Source organism: Atheta coriaria, unplaced genomic scaffold, assembly GCF_025399875.1.
Source record: "Atheta coriaria isolate IRGN ID8LTWV9N9 unplaced genomic scaffold, Caltech_Dcor_3.1 hic_scaffold_4_pilon, whole genome shotgun sequence".
Lineage (NCBI taxonomy): Eukaryota > Metazoa > Arthropoda > Insecta > Coleoptera > Staphylinidae > Dalotia > Dalotia coriaria.
The window spans coordinates 3426154-3442674 of NW_027045446.1; the positions used below are offsets into that span (position 1 = coordinate 3426154).

General features: G+C 39.3%; 2 protein-coding genes and 1 long non-coding RNA gene across 3 annotated transcripts in view; 2 read left to right on the plus strand and 1 right to left on the minus strand.

Moving 5' to 3' along the window:
• Positions 1 to 56: 56 nt before the first annotated feature.
• Positions 57 to 2080, plus strand: Idh3a (isocitrate dehydrogenase [NAD] subunit alpha, mitochondrial). Its single transcript, XM_065300927.1, has 5 exons — positions 57 to 225; positions 436 to 603; positions 678 to 856; positions 914 to 1379; positions 1444 to 2080. The coding sequence occupies exons 1-5, from the start codon at positions 199 to 201 to the stop codon at positions 1672 to 1674; spliced, it is 1071 nt and encodes a 356-aa protein (XP_065156999.1). The 5' UTR covers positions 57 to 198; the 3' UTR covers positions 1675 to 2080.
• A 1525-nt stretch (positions 2081 to 3605) lies between these two features.
• Positions 3606 to 7566, plus strand: LOC135791176 (uncharacterized). The gene is made up of 3 exons (XR_010547953.1): positions 3606 to 4005; positions 5219 to 5263; positions 5439 to 7566. It is a non-coding gene; the product is annotated as an uncharacterized lncRNA (long non-coding RNA).
• A 2433-nt stretch (positions 7567 to 9999) lies between these two features.
• The window catches only part of uif (sushi, von Willebrand factor type A, EGF and pentraxin domain-containing protein uif), a 28253-nt gene continuing 21731 nt past the window's right edge, over positions 10000 to 16521 (minus strand). Inside the window, 8 exon segments of the mRNA XM_065300197.1 lie at positions 10000 to 10624; positions 10685 to 11824; positions 11894 to 12067; positions 12128 to 12318; positions 12498 to 12566; positions 12837 to 13590; positions 13593 to 14300; positions 14368 to 16473. Coding sequence (XP_065156269.1) covers positions 10590 to 10624; positions 10685 to 11824; positions 11894 to 12067; positions 12128 to 12318; positions 12498 to 12566; positions 12837 to 13590; positions 13593 to 14300; positions 14368 to 16473 — 5177 coding nt within the window. The 3' untranslated portion in view covers positions 10000 to 10589.

Below are 16521 nucleotides of genomic sequence, written 5' to 3' on the forward strand. Positions count from 1 at the left end.
CTACTACAGATATGCGCGGTCTATTTTCAGCTGGTGCACGCGCTCCACGTTCGCAATCTGACATTTGACAAGGATTTTGCGTGCTTTTCGTTTGGCGATCGAAAAAGAATAACCGCTCTATTCATAGCACGCTTAATTACTTTAATAACTTTCATTTTCGTCGGTTGTAAATAAAAACAAAGTGCGGCCCAACAAACAATGGCTCACAGGCTACTTAAAAAATTGGTGAGTAACAATGTGCTTAGTAGTCATAATGCGCGCATAAAATTACGTTTTTACCTGTTTTACGGTAATGTTATAGTGCAGTTACAATTGTTTTGTATGTAAATGTGTGCATGAATTTAATTCAATAATTCTGCGAGCAAGGTCCGTGTTATGTAATCCAACTTTCTGACATTGCATTGTAGGTTAATAGATTGAATCTGGCTGTTTTAGGTGGGCGCCAACGCCAATGGAGCTAGACTATACAGTTCTGAAGTGCGAAAATGCACACTTATTCCCGGCGATGGCATCGGGCCCGAAATTTCGGCGGCTGTGCAAAAAATCTTCGCCTCTGCCAGTGTACCTATTGAGTGGGAATCTGTTGATGTCACACCTGTCAGAGTATGTAAAAGTTACAAATTATTGATGTTTACCTATAAATCATCAGTGTTTTTATTCTTAAAATCGATTTTTAGGGTCCAGATGGAAAGTTTGGTATTCCTCAAGCTGCCATTGACTCTGTAAACAGAAACAAAATTGGGCTTAAAGGTCCTCTCATGACACCAGTTGGTAAAGGCCACAGGTCTCTTAATTTGGCCCTGAGGAAAGAGTTTGACTTGTATGCCAATGTCAGGCCTTGCAGGAGTCTGGAAGGGTATGCCTTATTAACTACATTTGAATATTTTAATTTATAACAATATTTATTGTTCAGATACAAAACTTTGTATGACAATGTCGATGTGGTGACCATTCGCGAGAATACAGAAGGCGAGTACTCTGGCATTGAGCATGAAATTGTCGATGGTGTTGTGCAGAGTATTAAGCTGATCACGGAAGAAGCGTCGCGACGCGTTGCCGAGTTTGCTTTCCAATACGCCAGGGACACTAAACGTACGAAAGTCACCGCCGTGCACAAAGCTAACATCATGCGTATGTCCGACGGTCTTTTCTTGCGTTGCTGTCGTGAGATGGCGGAGAAGTACCCAGAAGTCAAGTTCGAAGAAAAATATCTTGACACTGTGTGCCTCAACATGGTGCAAGATCCCCATCAGTACGATGTCCTCGTTATGCCTAATTTGTACGGCGACATTCTCTCTGATATGTGCGCTGGTTTGGTTGGCGGTTTGGGATTGACTCCTTCTGGAAATATTGGCATCAATGGTGCTCTATTTGAATCTGTATGTTTAATTTTTTCACTTTTTATTCTAAAATTTTTATCAAATTTGATATAATTTGTTATAGGTTCACGGTACTGCACCAGATATTGCCGGCAAAGACTTAGCCAACCCCACAGCGCTTCTTCTTTCATCAGTGATGATGCTGAAATACATGGGCTTACAGAGCCACGCAGCGAAAATTGAGCAAGCCTGTTACGATACAATCGCCGAGGGCAAGTACCTCACAGGGGATCTCGGCGGTAAGGCGAAATGCTCTGAGTTTACGAATGCGATCTGCGAACGCATTACAGGTTAATGGTGTCGCCGGAACCTGATTTTAGCTAGATTTTTAAATTTAATCATGAAGTGAGCTGCATTTGTTACCATGCCATTATGAGTGATCAGAACTTGTATAAACAGTATTTTAATAGCGAACGAAGTCAAATCCGTTTGTACCAAAGATAGCTAAGACACGGTTAACAGGTTCAATATTTATGTACAATACTTTTCAAACGTATGTTATCTTATACCTAGTATAATTTGTAGGTAAATCATATAATTATATTTCATCGTCTCAACGTGGTGACTATTTAGGAAGTTCCCAATATGTTTATTTATTGATTTATTTATGCTAGCAAAATTAAGCAATAATTGGTCCAAGCGGTTGACTTTATTAACATCAATTCTCAACAATAAAAATAAATTATTATAAGTTATTGTTATTTCCGCAACAAAGTATGCCTTTCTCTGTTTTGGGACTGTATATATGAATATGGAAAATCTCATGATTTAATTAATAATAATTGGGGTGTTCTTTTTTTATTATTGTAAAAAAGAGTAATTTTAAACGATACGCATTTGACACCCCCTGAATTCGGTCGGGAACACCCTCAAAATTGGGCAATTTTTAATATTTTTCATGTTTTGTCGTGGAAAGCTCATATCTCGGGAACGGTATGTGTTATTGGGGTGTTTATTTTTTGTTATTGTAGAAGAGTCATTTTAAACGATACGCATTTGACACTCCCTGACTTCGGTCGGAAACACCCTTAAAATTGGCTTCAAAATTAGGCTATTTTCAATATTTTTCGTGTTTTGTCGTGGAAATTGGCTCATATTTCGGGAACGGTTTGTGTTATTGGGGTGTTCTTTGTTGGTTATTTTTTGTTAACTTTGTTTCGGTCGAAAACCGAAGTCGAACTTTTTTATTTAAAATTTTTTGATCGAATTTTTAGTTAAAAATTTTTCGGTCGAACTTTTTTACATAAAATTTTTCGTTGCTGTAGAAAATCGTCGATAAAAACCATCAATTAATAATATAATAATAATTATAATAATATTGTAATTAGATTCATATATTTTGAATAAGTGTCTCCTATTGAATGATAATTTAGTCTTAGGGCTAAAACAGCGTCAGCTCTTGCGGACCATAGTGTATCAATTATTCTCTTGATACTTTTAGAATTCTTATCTTTCATGCATTCAGTAAAAATATTCCACCGTCTTGTTGATGCAGCAAAGAAAATATATATATTTTGCATAAACATAAAATACTGTAATGCTCCAGAACAAGATTCCGCTGCAGTATTCCCAGCCAAATTTAAAGAATGATTTCCACATGGTATGAATTCAGCTGATTTGGAATGTTGTTTTATGCGTGCCTGTAATCCACTGTACTTGCCAGACATGTTAGCAGCGTTATCATAAGATTGGCCCCTACAGTTTGTGATATCTAAGCCATCAAAAAATGATGTGAAAAAATGATAGAAAGACGAAATAATTAATATTCCAAAAAAGAGAGTTACCCGCTATTTTACAACCTCAATGGAATGTTCCTCAACTCATCTCCTCCACAGATGTTCGAAATTTAAAAAAATTGACATACTAACTGCTCCTATTGACTTCTATTATTGAAGTTTTGAGTTGTGTTAAAATTGATATTTGTTTAGATAGGGTGGTGCATGCGCACTCTCGTGTACATGTGATACATGGACCGGCCACTTAAGTGCGTGACCACTCACTGAAACATTGGCAATCGCTCACTGCCTCATATGTACGCCACACTTTTTGAAACGCTTTGTATTTTCTGGAGGTACAATAAAGTATTCTCAGGTAGCGCAACGATGCATTTTTTAACTAAAAATATTCCTGCGAGTGAAAGTCGACGTGCACAGTTGTGATGCCGGCACGCAGCTCTTACTTCGTGCGGCACATAAGAATACTCCGTCGTATTTGTATTTGTGTTTCTCGTTGTAAATTCGGTATATCGCGTTATATTTTATTGAATTTAGTGTTAATTGTCATGTTTGGTCATTCGGTAAATATTTATCGCGTATGTAATCTTCGGAATTCAATATTTTGTGTGTTTATTACATTTTCGCGTGGATTTCTGATCGGTTGTCGTCGGACGCCGGCCGGCAGACTTTGTGTGTGATAATAAATAATGTCTTGGACTTGAGCGGACCATTTTTGACTTCTGCACAACTCGTTGGCTCAATGTGTTACCTGGTACGAATACTAATTTAAATAATTATGGAGAACAAGACGAAATTTATGGTAAACTTTGGGTTCCGCCGGAACTCATTGTCCGAAATTGTGTGTATCTTCAGTATCTTCTCACAATGGATTTGCGGTGTTCCATACACTGGTAAGTAAAGTTTTTATCATTCATAGTATCTGTTTTCCTGATTTCTTGCAATTAGAAAATTGATATCATCTGCGGAAATTTTTGTTTCAATAAAACTCAAATCATAAATCATAATTTCATGATTTAAATTTTAGTTCACTAGCATGAACTAAAAATCATAAAATAGAATTGTAGTCGTTTTGAATCATATCAGCGTTTGTGTATAAACCACTTTCTTATCGCATTCGCCGTGCGAGATGCTACGCGTGAGATTCTCGTCGCGCTGTCGCATGCAGCACAGTTTAGTTTAGTTCTTATCACAGGAACCGTGTCTATTGCAATTCGTACACAAAGTCGCGTGCCATCGACGCGCCGCCGGCTTTGCGCATCTATTGTAATTCGCGCACAAGGTCGCGGGGCATCGACGCGCTGGCTTTGCGCATCTATTGCTTTTACCTGCCGGGTTTATGCAGCAAGCACAGAGTCTTATTGTGAACTGTCGTATTTTTACGTGTGCAGTTTCGGCATGCTCTATTGATGGATTGCAGCTAGTTTAGTACCGGTCTCTGGCGTGTCCAGATGTATATCGCACGAGTGTCGTTTTATCAGACTTCTATTTTCAAAGTTTACATTATATTTGGTCATCTTTTTCTGTCTAAAAACTGTGGAAAAACTGGCGTTTCATAGGTGGAAGTAGAAAAATGTTTTTTTTTTTGCTGGCTTTTGATGTTTATATTTCAAATAAAATATTTCGGTTATTGTAGGACGTGGTCGGTCGCTAGATCAATCGGAAACCTATTCGTGCTTGAGTAAGTTACTTTTATCTGACCATTGCGATACTAAGTTTTGTACTTGTTTTCTCCCATGTGTGAATATAATATTATCATACTCGTATTGTATTAAATGTTTTTGTTAAAGTGAAAACTTCTTTAGAATTGTTGTGACTTCAAAATTAATGAAATGACACTAAAAAGAGACAAACGTATTCGTTTATATGGTTTAGATTGCGAGAGAATAAGAGAACACAAATATACTTTCCTATTATCTTCGTCTCCGCTTTGTGTGTTCTGACAAATTGAAATTCTTGATTTTTTACTTCCACCTATAAAGCGCCAGTTTTTTTTCCTGATACTATTTTCGTCTCATTCTCACGGAGTGCAGTGTACTGAAGGTTTTACTTCTACCGGGGGTGAACTACACACATGATTTTTTTTTACCTTATGTTTTCTTTTAGTTACAGTACATGCCGTACCCTTGCAATCCGATGAGCGCTGCATTGGTATGTTTATAACTAAGTAATATTATTCGGCCATATATATATTTCACGGAATAGATAATGGAGGATTATCAAATCTTTCACAATTTTTAAAACTTTAACATTAACAAATAATCATTTCTCTCTTGAATACATATAAGCCTTTTAGCAAACAAATACTATAAGCATGAAATCCTAGAAGAATCACCCTCCGCCAATTTTTGACGCGATCAGACCACTAAATGACTCACAAAGTCACCGTTAGGGGTGGAGCCACGGACTCCCCTCGCCAGGACGAACTACTGGGGTGCCAGCCAACACTACGGACTCCCCTCGCCAAGACGAACTACTGGTGTGCCAGCCAACACTACGGACTCCCCTCGCGAGGATGAACGATTGGGGTACCAACTAACATTTTTCACGAACTCATCTCATTCCGTTTTGTGCCAGCATCACACGAACACTACATCGGTACAGTATTCCATTTTACCCAAAATTACTGCTACAAGGTACGACGAACTACATCGATACAGTATTTCAGTTCACCCAAAACTACTGCTCAAGGTATGAGTAAACACATTACATTACGAACTCCACTTGATACTAACAGCCATCATGCGACTCATACCTAACCTCAATCGACCAAGGCTACGCTCATTAACGCTGTGTACATTTCTCTTTCTTTTTGCGAGTGCTTAACCGTCCGGTCAGGTTTTCGTTCAGACCCTCGTTCTGAACCGCCCCCGGGTTAAGCCGATAATATTCTTGGTACGTTCAGCCCATCGTGCTGAACCGCACCTGGTTTTAAACCAACTACTTGTGATCAATGAGATAATTAACAGATACCGCCACTATTCCATATACATAGCATATAACCAGTAATCTACAATGTTTATTTCGCTTACAAGGTACATATATTTTGAACGAGCAGACGAGAGGCCATTTATACGAAGGAGACGAGACCCGTCAACGCATTCACTTCAGCAGCCTCATTTACCTATACACCGGGACCAGATAACACAGATACCGCAATCTCTCCATTACATTTTTTGATACCTACACACTTGCACTGTAAATTAAATTCATAGCAACTTTCTAAATTTTATACAACAATCTACAATCAGATTTTCATTTTAAGGGGCACACCTAGTGTGAAATTTTCAAAAAATCGAATTTTTTTTTGCCAATTTTCGATAGATTATATCTTTAAAAATAACATACTAAAATTTTAAATCGATATCTGTAATAGTTTTTGTGTAAGCTTATCTTATAGGGAATTTTGCGTATATTATGAATTTGAAATCCGTTTTTGTCGTTGCACCGACCAGTGCCGTTGGGCATCGTACGAGGCTTGCGGTAGAAGTGACTCGTGTTCAGGGCACCGTACTAAGGTAGCAGTAGAAGTGACTCGAGTTCAGGGCACCCTACGAAAATAGCGGTAGAACTGACTCGTGTTCAGGGCACAGTACGAAGGTAGCGGTAGAAGTGACTCGTGTTCAGGGCACCCTTCGAAGGTAGCGGTAGAAGTGACTCGTGTTCAGGGCACCCTTTGAAGGTAGCGGTAGAAGTGACTCATGTTCAGGGCACCGTACGAAGGTAACAGTAGAAGTGGTGACTTTTTCACCCTTTTCTCGTGAACTGTTTGTATTTTTTCGGGTTTGCGCGCGATCTAGGTGGCGTATTAACTTCAGCGCGGCGCCTAGAGATGCGGAATTAAATTCTCCGTCGGGTAGTATATGTTTGTTGCTGGAATTCGACCTGCAACCCCGAAAATTTGCATAAAAGGGTGACTTAAGGCTTTCTTTTTGCACTCAAATTGTTTTGTAACACTCTGTTTATTAGATTCCCACAGCAATGGGTGAAAACGAGCAATATTTGTAGTGTTTAGATGTTTTCCTATTTGATTGTTGAATTTTCTAATTGTGACACCTTGTATGATCGTTTTTCTTCAGATCCCTAAAAATTTGCTTCGTCTGTTATTAGAATTTAACTTTTAGCTCTTTGAATTTTCTTTTTGTAACGGCCTGTATATTTGTTTCCTAGATTAACTGTGAAAATCGAGCGATTTTTGAGTGTTTAGATGTTTTCCTGTCTGCACTTAAAAATTTTCTTTTGTAACACCTTGAATATTTGTTTTCATTTTCCATCACCTAGAAAATGTGCAATTTGCTAATTTCTTTATCCCGCTAGAACATTTTGACGTGTTACTTGCTTGTATTTGCGCGACGATGCAGGTCGGTAGTTCTGTGTCAATATGGCGGCATGTATTTTCTTGACTTGTGAAATCTAAACTTGTATTCTATTGTTAATAAATAAATAGTAAGATATATTGAATTCTTTGATTTGTGTACCCCTTCTATCATTTCAGGAACAGGTCTCTAAGAAAGTTCCCTCTCTCAGGGATGATCCCCACTATAAAAATTGTTAATGTATCCTCATTTCAGGTTCAGGTCAGAACTTGTAAGAATATTTTTAAATGTCCCCTCTCTTGAGACGACTTAAAACTTAGAAATATTTGTACAAATATTATAAGGAATGTCCTTATAAGGAGTTCTCCCACTCAAGGGATGATGCCCCACCATAAAAATTGTTGATATGCCTAAGAATCCTGGGGATGAAGCGTAGAGACATCGTAGCTGTAGGTTGGGCCGGGAGCAATGGACGGATCAAAGCAGCTACTGTCTAACGACACGCGCCAAAAAATTTAAAAATCTGATATCCTCCCTGTTCTCCTTTCTTCTATCTCCTCCCTCTTCTCTACTCAACTCTCTGTGCTCTTCCTTCTATATTCTCCTATTCTCTACTACTCCTTCTTCTTCTTCTATTTCCCTGTTCTCCGTTTCTCCACTTGCTCTTGCTTTCTTATTTCTTCTCATATTGCCTTCACTTGTATTTCAATTTCTCTTATATTTCGTTGCAATTCATATATGCAACCCAAATTACACCTGATATTTTAATATTTGAGAAAAATGCCTTCTATACATAAGCTTCGATCCGTGTCTGCTTGCATGCCAGCACGTGCACGTCTCCACTCGACCACCGAGTGTTTTTGTTGTTGTTATTTGATTCTTCTATTTATGTTTCTGTTTTTATCATGTTTTAAAAACAACAACACAATTTAAGTAACAGTTAGTTATCTTATACCCGCTGCTCACACATAAGACTTATATGCCATATTATTTAAAACTGAAAACGACAAAGAGGATACCACAAAGAAATATGAATGAGATTATAATTATACATTGTATTTTATTAACAACATTTAACAAAAGTTACATTACAATTACAAAATATCAACAGCTAACAATTTCTGCCGCAATAAAGGTGCAATCCGTATTTAACGAAGCCGCACATCACGCGCGCACAATCCAAAAAGCATTCAAAATTAATACGTAACAACGAAAAGATAAATTAAGGAATTCAAGAATAATGAAGAAAATGTGCGTGCACATCACCTGACAACAAAAATGAGACTAACGTGCTACGCAAGGCAACCGCGTGGCAACCGCACAAAATTGCACGAGATAAGAAATACTCTGCATGGGACTTTTAATATCAAACTTAAATTTTAAAATTAAATATTCCAATTATTTAGTTGCATTTGTTAAAAAAAGATTTCATCATAAAAAAAGTAAAAGATTTCTCTTTTTATGTTCGAAAGTAAAAGTTGGAATTTTTAAATTCTGTTTTCAGATTCGGAAACTAAATTTAAATTCTAAATGGAAAACATGTAACACAATTGCAGATTTTTAAACTTTTTAAGACAATTAATTCAGCAAATTTTTACATGTATGCAAAAGAAACTTAAGATACAGGCTGTCCCAAGAGGAAAATTCAAAAGGAAAACGTGCATTTAATGAGAAGATATACACAGGGTACTACAGGAAGAAAGAAACTACATTTTTATGCTAATTTTTTACGTAAAAGCAGGGACATAATGTTACACAAAGAAAACAATTAATAATAAATTGATATAAGTTAAACTATAAAAAAGTCGAAGGTTCATCATAGAGATAACACACAATTAAAAATAAATTATTATTACAATTTTTAATAGTGCCATTTGAAGTAAGGTGTCCGACGGATCGTAATAAATGCCTATATACAAAGTCGCGATTTACTACCCATGCTAAATTGCAACAAACACGTCGTCAATTGTAAATATACGAAAAATTTTTGAAGATTATACCGACCGTTCATGAGAGTTAAGCGTAATGAAAACAAAAGTTTGCGCTATGATGCAAAGATTCCATACCACGTTGTGTAGAAGAAAACTAGTAACAAAACCATTGTTGGAGACGGTAATTTTTCTATTAATTTTACTTACACGGCAGCTCTTACACTTGAGGATAAATAGGTTCCATTTAATAATTGAGTTCAGTATAATTCCATAGACGAAAAACAATAACCGACGGCCCACGGAACACGCGCACAAGTAACCCGACGAATAACCCGCGATTGATGAACATTTAACACGTGCACTTGCAAAACTCCAATTACGTCCGATTCCGATATATGCCGATCATTGGGTATTGAATATAAACCGATATACTTAATTATTGTCGGAAGAAACAAAACTAGACGCGATGAACACGGGATATTCTCTCGGTGTCCGAAATAAGACTGCCTGTGCATACCTGACGGCGTCAGTTCGCAATACGCGCGCTGATCGCGACCCTGGTGAGCGGTTGTTTCATTCAGCCTGTTGGCTGAACGCAATTCAAACAGATGTATAAAGAATGAATAAATAAATACATGTATTTGTGTTGCACTTGTTGTTTTATTCAGTCATTCTTATACAAAATATTTATAATCATATACACACACAAATAACATTTATCTTATTAAGTTTTTATAAATACGAACTATAACATTCATCTCTTTACGTCTTTATACATAGCGTTAGCTTAGAATAGCGTAATGTACGTGACTAAAAATACGTTTTTCTTTATTAATTACAAAATATAAATATGAGCGATTTAAAAACCTAGTGAAACAAGTACTAATAATGATGCATGTCTTCAGATACAAGTTTTCTACTCGTAATTAAATTTCATGATCTTTAGCCTAGTTCGTTCAGGAATCATTTCAATATTGTACACGTTATACGACAATTTCCGAAATGGTTCGAGAACAAATATATTTTTGCCGTTTCATGTTCAGTAAAATGAATTATTGAAAACATACGCCTAGCGCTAAATAAATGAAGAATAGATTTTTTATATATAAAAGTACACACACGTCTATGGTCTACACTATTAAACATAATTGGTCAACTGATAATTAAAACAAAAACAATTTTTGAGCGTATTCACATGTTTGACCAGAAGTCTAGACTCGATTGTCATTCTTATTGCCCCACTTCACTCTCACTATCACTCTTATCTGAAAAGACAGAGAGCTATTAAAACCTTTCATCAATGGAGCTATTGTCATCTCCGTTACCTTTCTTTCCGGGATAAGCGTGACGTTTTAATCTGTCATATAGATCTTCTTTAGTACCATAGATACTGGCATTTGAGCGTGCCAGACTATTCATCTTGCCGTTTACACCATTGTGCAGGCTTTCCTTCATGTATGTTTCATTATAGAAGTTCGGCATTTCCCACCCATCTTCTTCATCATCATAGTAATGAGCGTATGTGGAATGGTGACTGGGCGCGATGCTTTCAGCATAGGGAGTGGGAGCACCATAGTAGAAATTAACTTGCGATCCGTTTTGGTCTGTCGCAGGCGTGAGGAGTTTCTTCGGTTCTCGACGACGATTGGCACGAGCGCAGATCATCCAGATGAGCAAAACGATGAAGATGATGAGAATCACCGATGCAGCTATACCACCAGCAATATAGGCAAATTCAGATTTCTCTGCGCAGTGTTTACCGGTGAAGCTACCAATGCATCTGCAAGTAGGCTGACCGCGAACGTCCTTTACACATGATCCTTCATTCTCACAGTAACCTTCGCATACGTCCGTACAGAATTTACCGGTACCGTTGAAACCAGGCTTGCATTCGCATTTAAAGTCACTTGTTTCGGGAATCAACAAACAGTATGCGTTTGAATCGCAATGCATCTCAGGTCCATTCATCTCACATGGATTAGTACATTCAGCTTTGCTAGTGGCGGCTGTACCCTTTGTGCTGGTATTCGGTGGGCAGGCAATGCAGGTGGTTTGCTGGGATTCTGGTTGGTACCATCCCTTTTTGCAAGGTATGCAGCTGTTCAAAGTACCATTCAAATAAGTGCCAGGTGTACACACAGGCAGTGAACATTCTTCATTACTGGAAGCGCCAACTTTAGGAGTGGTGCGCCCTAATGGACAGGCAATACAGGCTGCTTGTATTCCTTGCATGCGGTAAGTACCACGTGGGCATGGCTCGCATTTGCCGTCCAAGGCAAGTTGCATTCCACTGGCGCATTCGTCACGGCACTCCTTAGCGGAAACTGCTTCGTTGGTGCGCGTCGTTTTACCAAGTCCACAGATGTTACAAGAGAAGGAACCCTCTTCTGGTTGGAAGAAACCGTGTCCGCAACTGCGGCAAAGACCTGCGTCGTGATCGTAGTATTTTCCAGCAGGACAACGTTCTGAAAATTACATTATATTTTGCCATTTAGTTTTATTTCTGTAAGTTTGATTGAAAAAATATTTAGTACCTTTGCAATCAGCTGCACTTCTTGCACCCAATCCAATAGTAACACCAGCACGTCCAGCAATGGTGGGACATTGAATACATTGAAGTTGACCAGATTCACTTTGATAGGTTCCCAATGGGCATGGAATACATGACTTGCTATCCTTTTCGAAGTATGTGCCAATTGCACAAGGAACTGTAAAACAATTATTTTAAGTATACCTACTATTTCTTTTCAACTATCAATAGTACTTACCACAGTCGGGGGCCATTACAACCTGTCCAACAGGACAAGCATAGTCTGATTCTAATACCAAAGAACTGGGGTCCGGTACGGTGTTAGGTAAAATGTCTCGTACATCAAACTGGTCGTCTTCCAAAATGAGCATTTCCAATAAGCGTTGAACCGATGATCTATCATTGGTATTCGAGTTGATGATCGGGTCGCTAATAAAACAATTAATTAGCTAATTGCTTAAAAACAATATAGAAAGCAAGTGTACCAGGGTAGTGCACCATGTATAATGTGTTCGAAAAAGCATGCAAACATGTATATTTGTGTTCAACAGAAAAGCAAACGTGTTCAAATGTGTCTGTAGGCTAAACAGAAACTAGTGGGTGCTTACTTGATGGCCGGGAATGAGATTTCAATGTTGTAGGTATCGCTCATTTGTTGCCGTCCTTGGCGATTTTTGCTACAAAGGAACGAATCATGCCACAGGGTGCTAACTACGAGTATGTAAAACGACTAAAAGTACTCAACACTACGAGCATGCTCAAACACAAAACACACAACAAGTAAATGAAAATAAAACAAACAAAAAAAACGGTGAAGATGTCCGTCGTTCTGAGGACATTTGATGGTCATCATGCGCAAACACAACGACTATCTTGGAAACGTCAAACGTTAATACTGGTTACTGTTTGATGTGATTTTGTGATTAAATAATGCGGATTGTACTTACGGTTGTACTGGTACTTCGGCGTCAATCACATAGGTACCACCATCTTCTTCATCGTCCGTGGCAACTTGTCGAGTGATCCGATTGGAGCGATGGTCACAGGATATGTCAATGTTGAGATCCTTACATTCCCGAGTTCCTTCCACAGAGAACGAACAGAAGTTCCAATCACGGTTGAGCGAGTTGACGGCGTTTCGTACTTTTTGTCGGAGGACTCCTTGACCTGCTTCATTACAAAGTACTGAGCTCGGGAAGAGCATGTTGATCTTGAATACTCGCTGAGCTGGTTTTGCGGCGGAACAAGCTGGATACACCATTGGTAAATTGGGATTAGATGTAGGACGCCAGAAACCTTCGCCACCACAAGTGTAGAACTTGGGAACATCTTCAGAAAATCTTAAACCTGGATTGCAACCAATTTCGCACACCTTGAATTGTCCGCCAGCTCCCCAGTCTTTACATGTTTGCACACCTCCAATGGGATCTGGCAATTCAGGGCAGAATTCTGATAAGAGTGATACTTTAAATGTGCACAGAGCAGTATTTCCAGCGGCATCTGAAGCTACATAGGCAATTTGGTACACTCCCCACAAAAGTGTTTGACCTGGTCGATGGCCGTTCTTTTCCTGAATTTTCACAACGCCGACGTTGTCGCTGAAATGGGGTTCGTCCCATGATACAATTGCAGATCCGTTCTTAGCAATTACCCATAAATCTCCAGGACAGTATTCTACTTTTGGTGGTATTTTATCAACATCAAACTCAGACATTTAGGACCAGAGTATCCAGGTGGACATTTCCGTTGACCGCAGTGCGATGGAACAATTCTTTCTACACCTCCAGCGGTATCTTCATATCCCGCCCAAGTTAGCAATAGACCACGATATAATACTGGTTCAGTACGACAATCACGTACTTGCTTTTGCACTTCATTAGTTACATCAAGGGCTCGTCCCCAAATCTGCACCTTTGTCAAATGTCCCTGGAAACCGCTTTCGGTGTAACCTTTTGGATTTCCAGAACGAGGTTTACCCAATGTTACCCAGGCGTATTCTGGTAGTTTTCTACCACTGCCGTATCCTTCTACTTTACTAGCAATTAGACCTTCTGTAATAAGTTTCAATTCACCACCGTTTTCACCATCCCATACTACAGCAATATGGTGCCACTGCGCATCATTAATGGTAGTATAATCACGATAACTCAAATAAACGTCTTGGATGTCTGGGAAGAGAGATATTTGAACTCCACTCGAATGAGCTTGAACAATAGGACGTCTGTTTGTGGGCATGTGTTTAGAAGTGACGCTGTACATTGTGAAGAAAATGCCGTTTTCGTCTTTTTCTGTGAATTGGATCCACATGGCTATGGTAAAACTGGATTTAGATCCGGTGTAGAATGGAATAACCTGCGCTGCGGAACTTCTTGAAGCATCACTGAAGTACATGTCATAATCAACCGATATAGCTGCAAAATAATAAAATAAACATTAATTATTAATATCTGTGTTTCTATGGGAAACTATGTAACTTACTTTTTCTGCAGTCTTCACCAGTTAAATTAAATGGACATTGACAGAAGAACTTCTCAGTCAAATCAATACAAGTTGCACTTGGTGGACAGGAGTTTTCCTTGCAATCAATAATATCTTCCTCGCAGAACCGTCCAGTGTAACCCGGCGGACAAATGCATTGGAATCCTTTGCCGTGGTTCGTGCACGTAGCGCCATTTTTACAATCGTTTGTTTGACAAGCATCATATTCATATTGACAACCAATACCAGAGAATCCATTCGAGCAAGAGCAGTTCAATCCAGATCCAAAATCTTGACATTTGCCTCCATGCATGCAAGGATTACCAATACAACGCTCTGGCGCAGTCTCGCACTGTTTGCCATCAGTTCCAGATGGGCACACGCAGAAGTAATCTTGGAACAAGTTTATACATCTGGCGTCATTCTGGCACGGCTTATTCTGGCAGGTACCAATGTCAGTTTCGCAATTAGCCCCGTTCCAACCTTGCGGACACAAACATTTGTATCCACCAACTTCATCACGACAAGAACCTCCATTGAGACAAGGGTCCGACTTGCAGTCATCAATATTTTCCTCGCAATATATGCCCGTAAATCCTTCGCGGCACATGCATTGGAATTTGTTGTCTAAGTCTACGCATTTCTCTGTACCTAATGGATTGCACGGGTCGCTAAGACATTCATCAATTTCAGCTTCGCATTGAAGGCCCACATATCCGGGCCGGCACTTGCATAAGAAACCATCAACTTGGTCAGTACATGTTGCTCCGTTCTGGCATGGTTCAGCTGAACAGTAGTCGATATTGTGTTGGCATCGTTTACCAGTAAAACCAGCCTCGCACGTGCAATTGAAGTCGTTTATTCCGTCAATACACTGACCGCCATTTTCACATGGATCATTCATGCAATCGTTGATATTCACTTCACACGCTTCACCGGACCATCCAGGTTGGCAAATGCATTGATGGTAGAATAATTTATCGACACAAATTCCATTTTTGCATGGACTCTTTGAGCAGAGATCGATTTTCTCTTGACAACGCTTGCCTGTAAAACCTGAAGGACACGCACAACTGAAATCATCAACCAAGTCCGTACAATTGGCACCTAGAAGACATGGCTGTTCAGCGCAATCGTCTGTGTTAATTTCACAAGTTTGTCCTTCCCATCCCGGTAGACATTCACACATAAAACGTCCTTGTTGCAGAGCAACGCAAGTAGCTCCATTATTACATGGGCTACCATTGTTTGAGCATGGATCTACAGTCATGTCGCAATCGACGCCTGTGTAACCCGCTCTACACAGACAAGTGTAATTGTTATAACCTGGTTCATCCTTGCACATAGCCCGTTCTGGGCAAGTGTCATTTCTACAGTCGGATCTCTCTTCCTGGCAATTAATGCCAGAATAACCTGGTGGACATTGACAGCGATAGCCTTGTGGTAGATCAATACATGTTGCTCCATTGTAGCAAGGTTGAGAGGAACATTCATCGATGTCAGCCTCACAACGTCTACCGGAGAAACCTGCAGGACAGAAACATTGAATTCCATGACCCATTGGTACGCATAATCCACCATGTTGGCAAGCGTTTTCTGTGCATTGGATTGGTAAGCATTCCGATCGACTGGTTGCACCAGGACCATCAGTCTTCATACTGGTAGGACATTCCATGCAAGTGGTTTGTCCACTTAGGGGTTGGTAAAAGTCTCGTGGGCACATAGAGCATGGGGCAAGGCCTGTAGATGAATATTGTCCAGGGCCGCATTTTGGTCGACAACGATCTTTGCCAGGTGCAGACGGCTGATAAGTAAAGGTATTTGCTGGACACGCCTGGCAATCCTTGAAGCCACCAGTTGGTGGTTCACCAGTGTAGCTATTACGAGGACATTCAAGACAAGGTACAAGTCCAGTAGGCGAATAGGTACCATAACCACAAACAGGGACGCAATCATGAATACTCTTTGAACCCTCCTCTTTAGTATAAGTTCCCAAAGGACAGCGCAGGCAAGCACCTTGACGATCGCTGTTTTGGTAGTATCCTTTCGGGCAATACGTACATTCTTTTTGTTTTTCACCAGCAAAAGTACCAGCGGGACAATGCACTATAAAAATTAAATTTAAATTAAAATAAATCCACGTAAAACAAAAAT

Bases quoted from the DNA above. Each gene is read 5' to 3' on its own strand.
- Idh3a (XM_065300927.1), top strand. From the start codon at position 199: ATGGCTCACAGGCTACTTAAAAAATTG. The intron at 857-913 runs GTATGCCTTATT...TTTATTGTTCAG, and splicing joins CCTTGCAGGAGTCTGGAAGG to ATACAAAACTTTGTATGACA. The intron at 1,380-1,443 runs GTATGTTTAATT...AATTTGTTATAG, and splicing joins ATGGTGCTCTATTTGAATCT to GTTCACGGTACTGCACCAGA.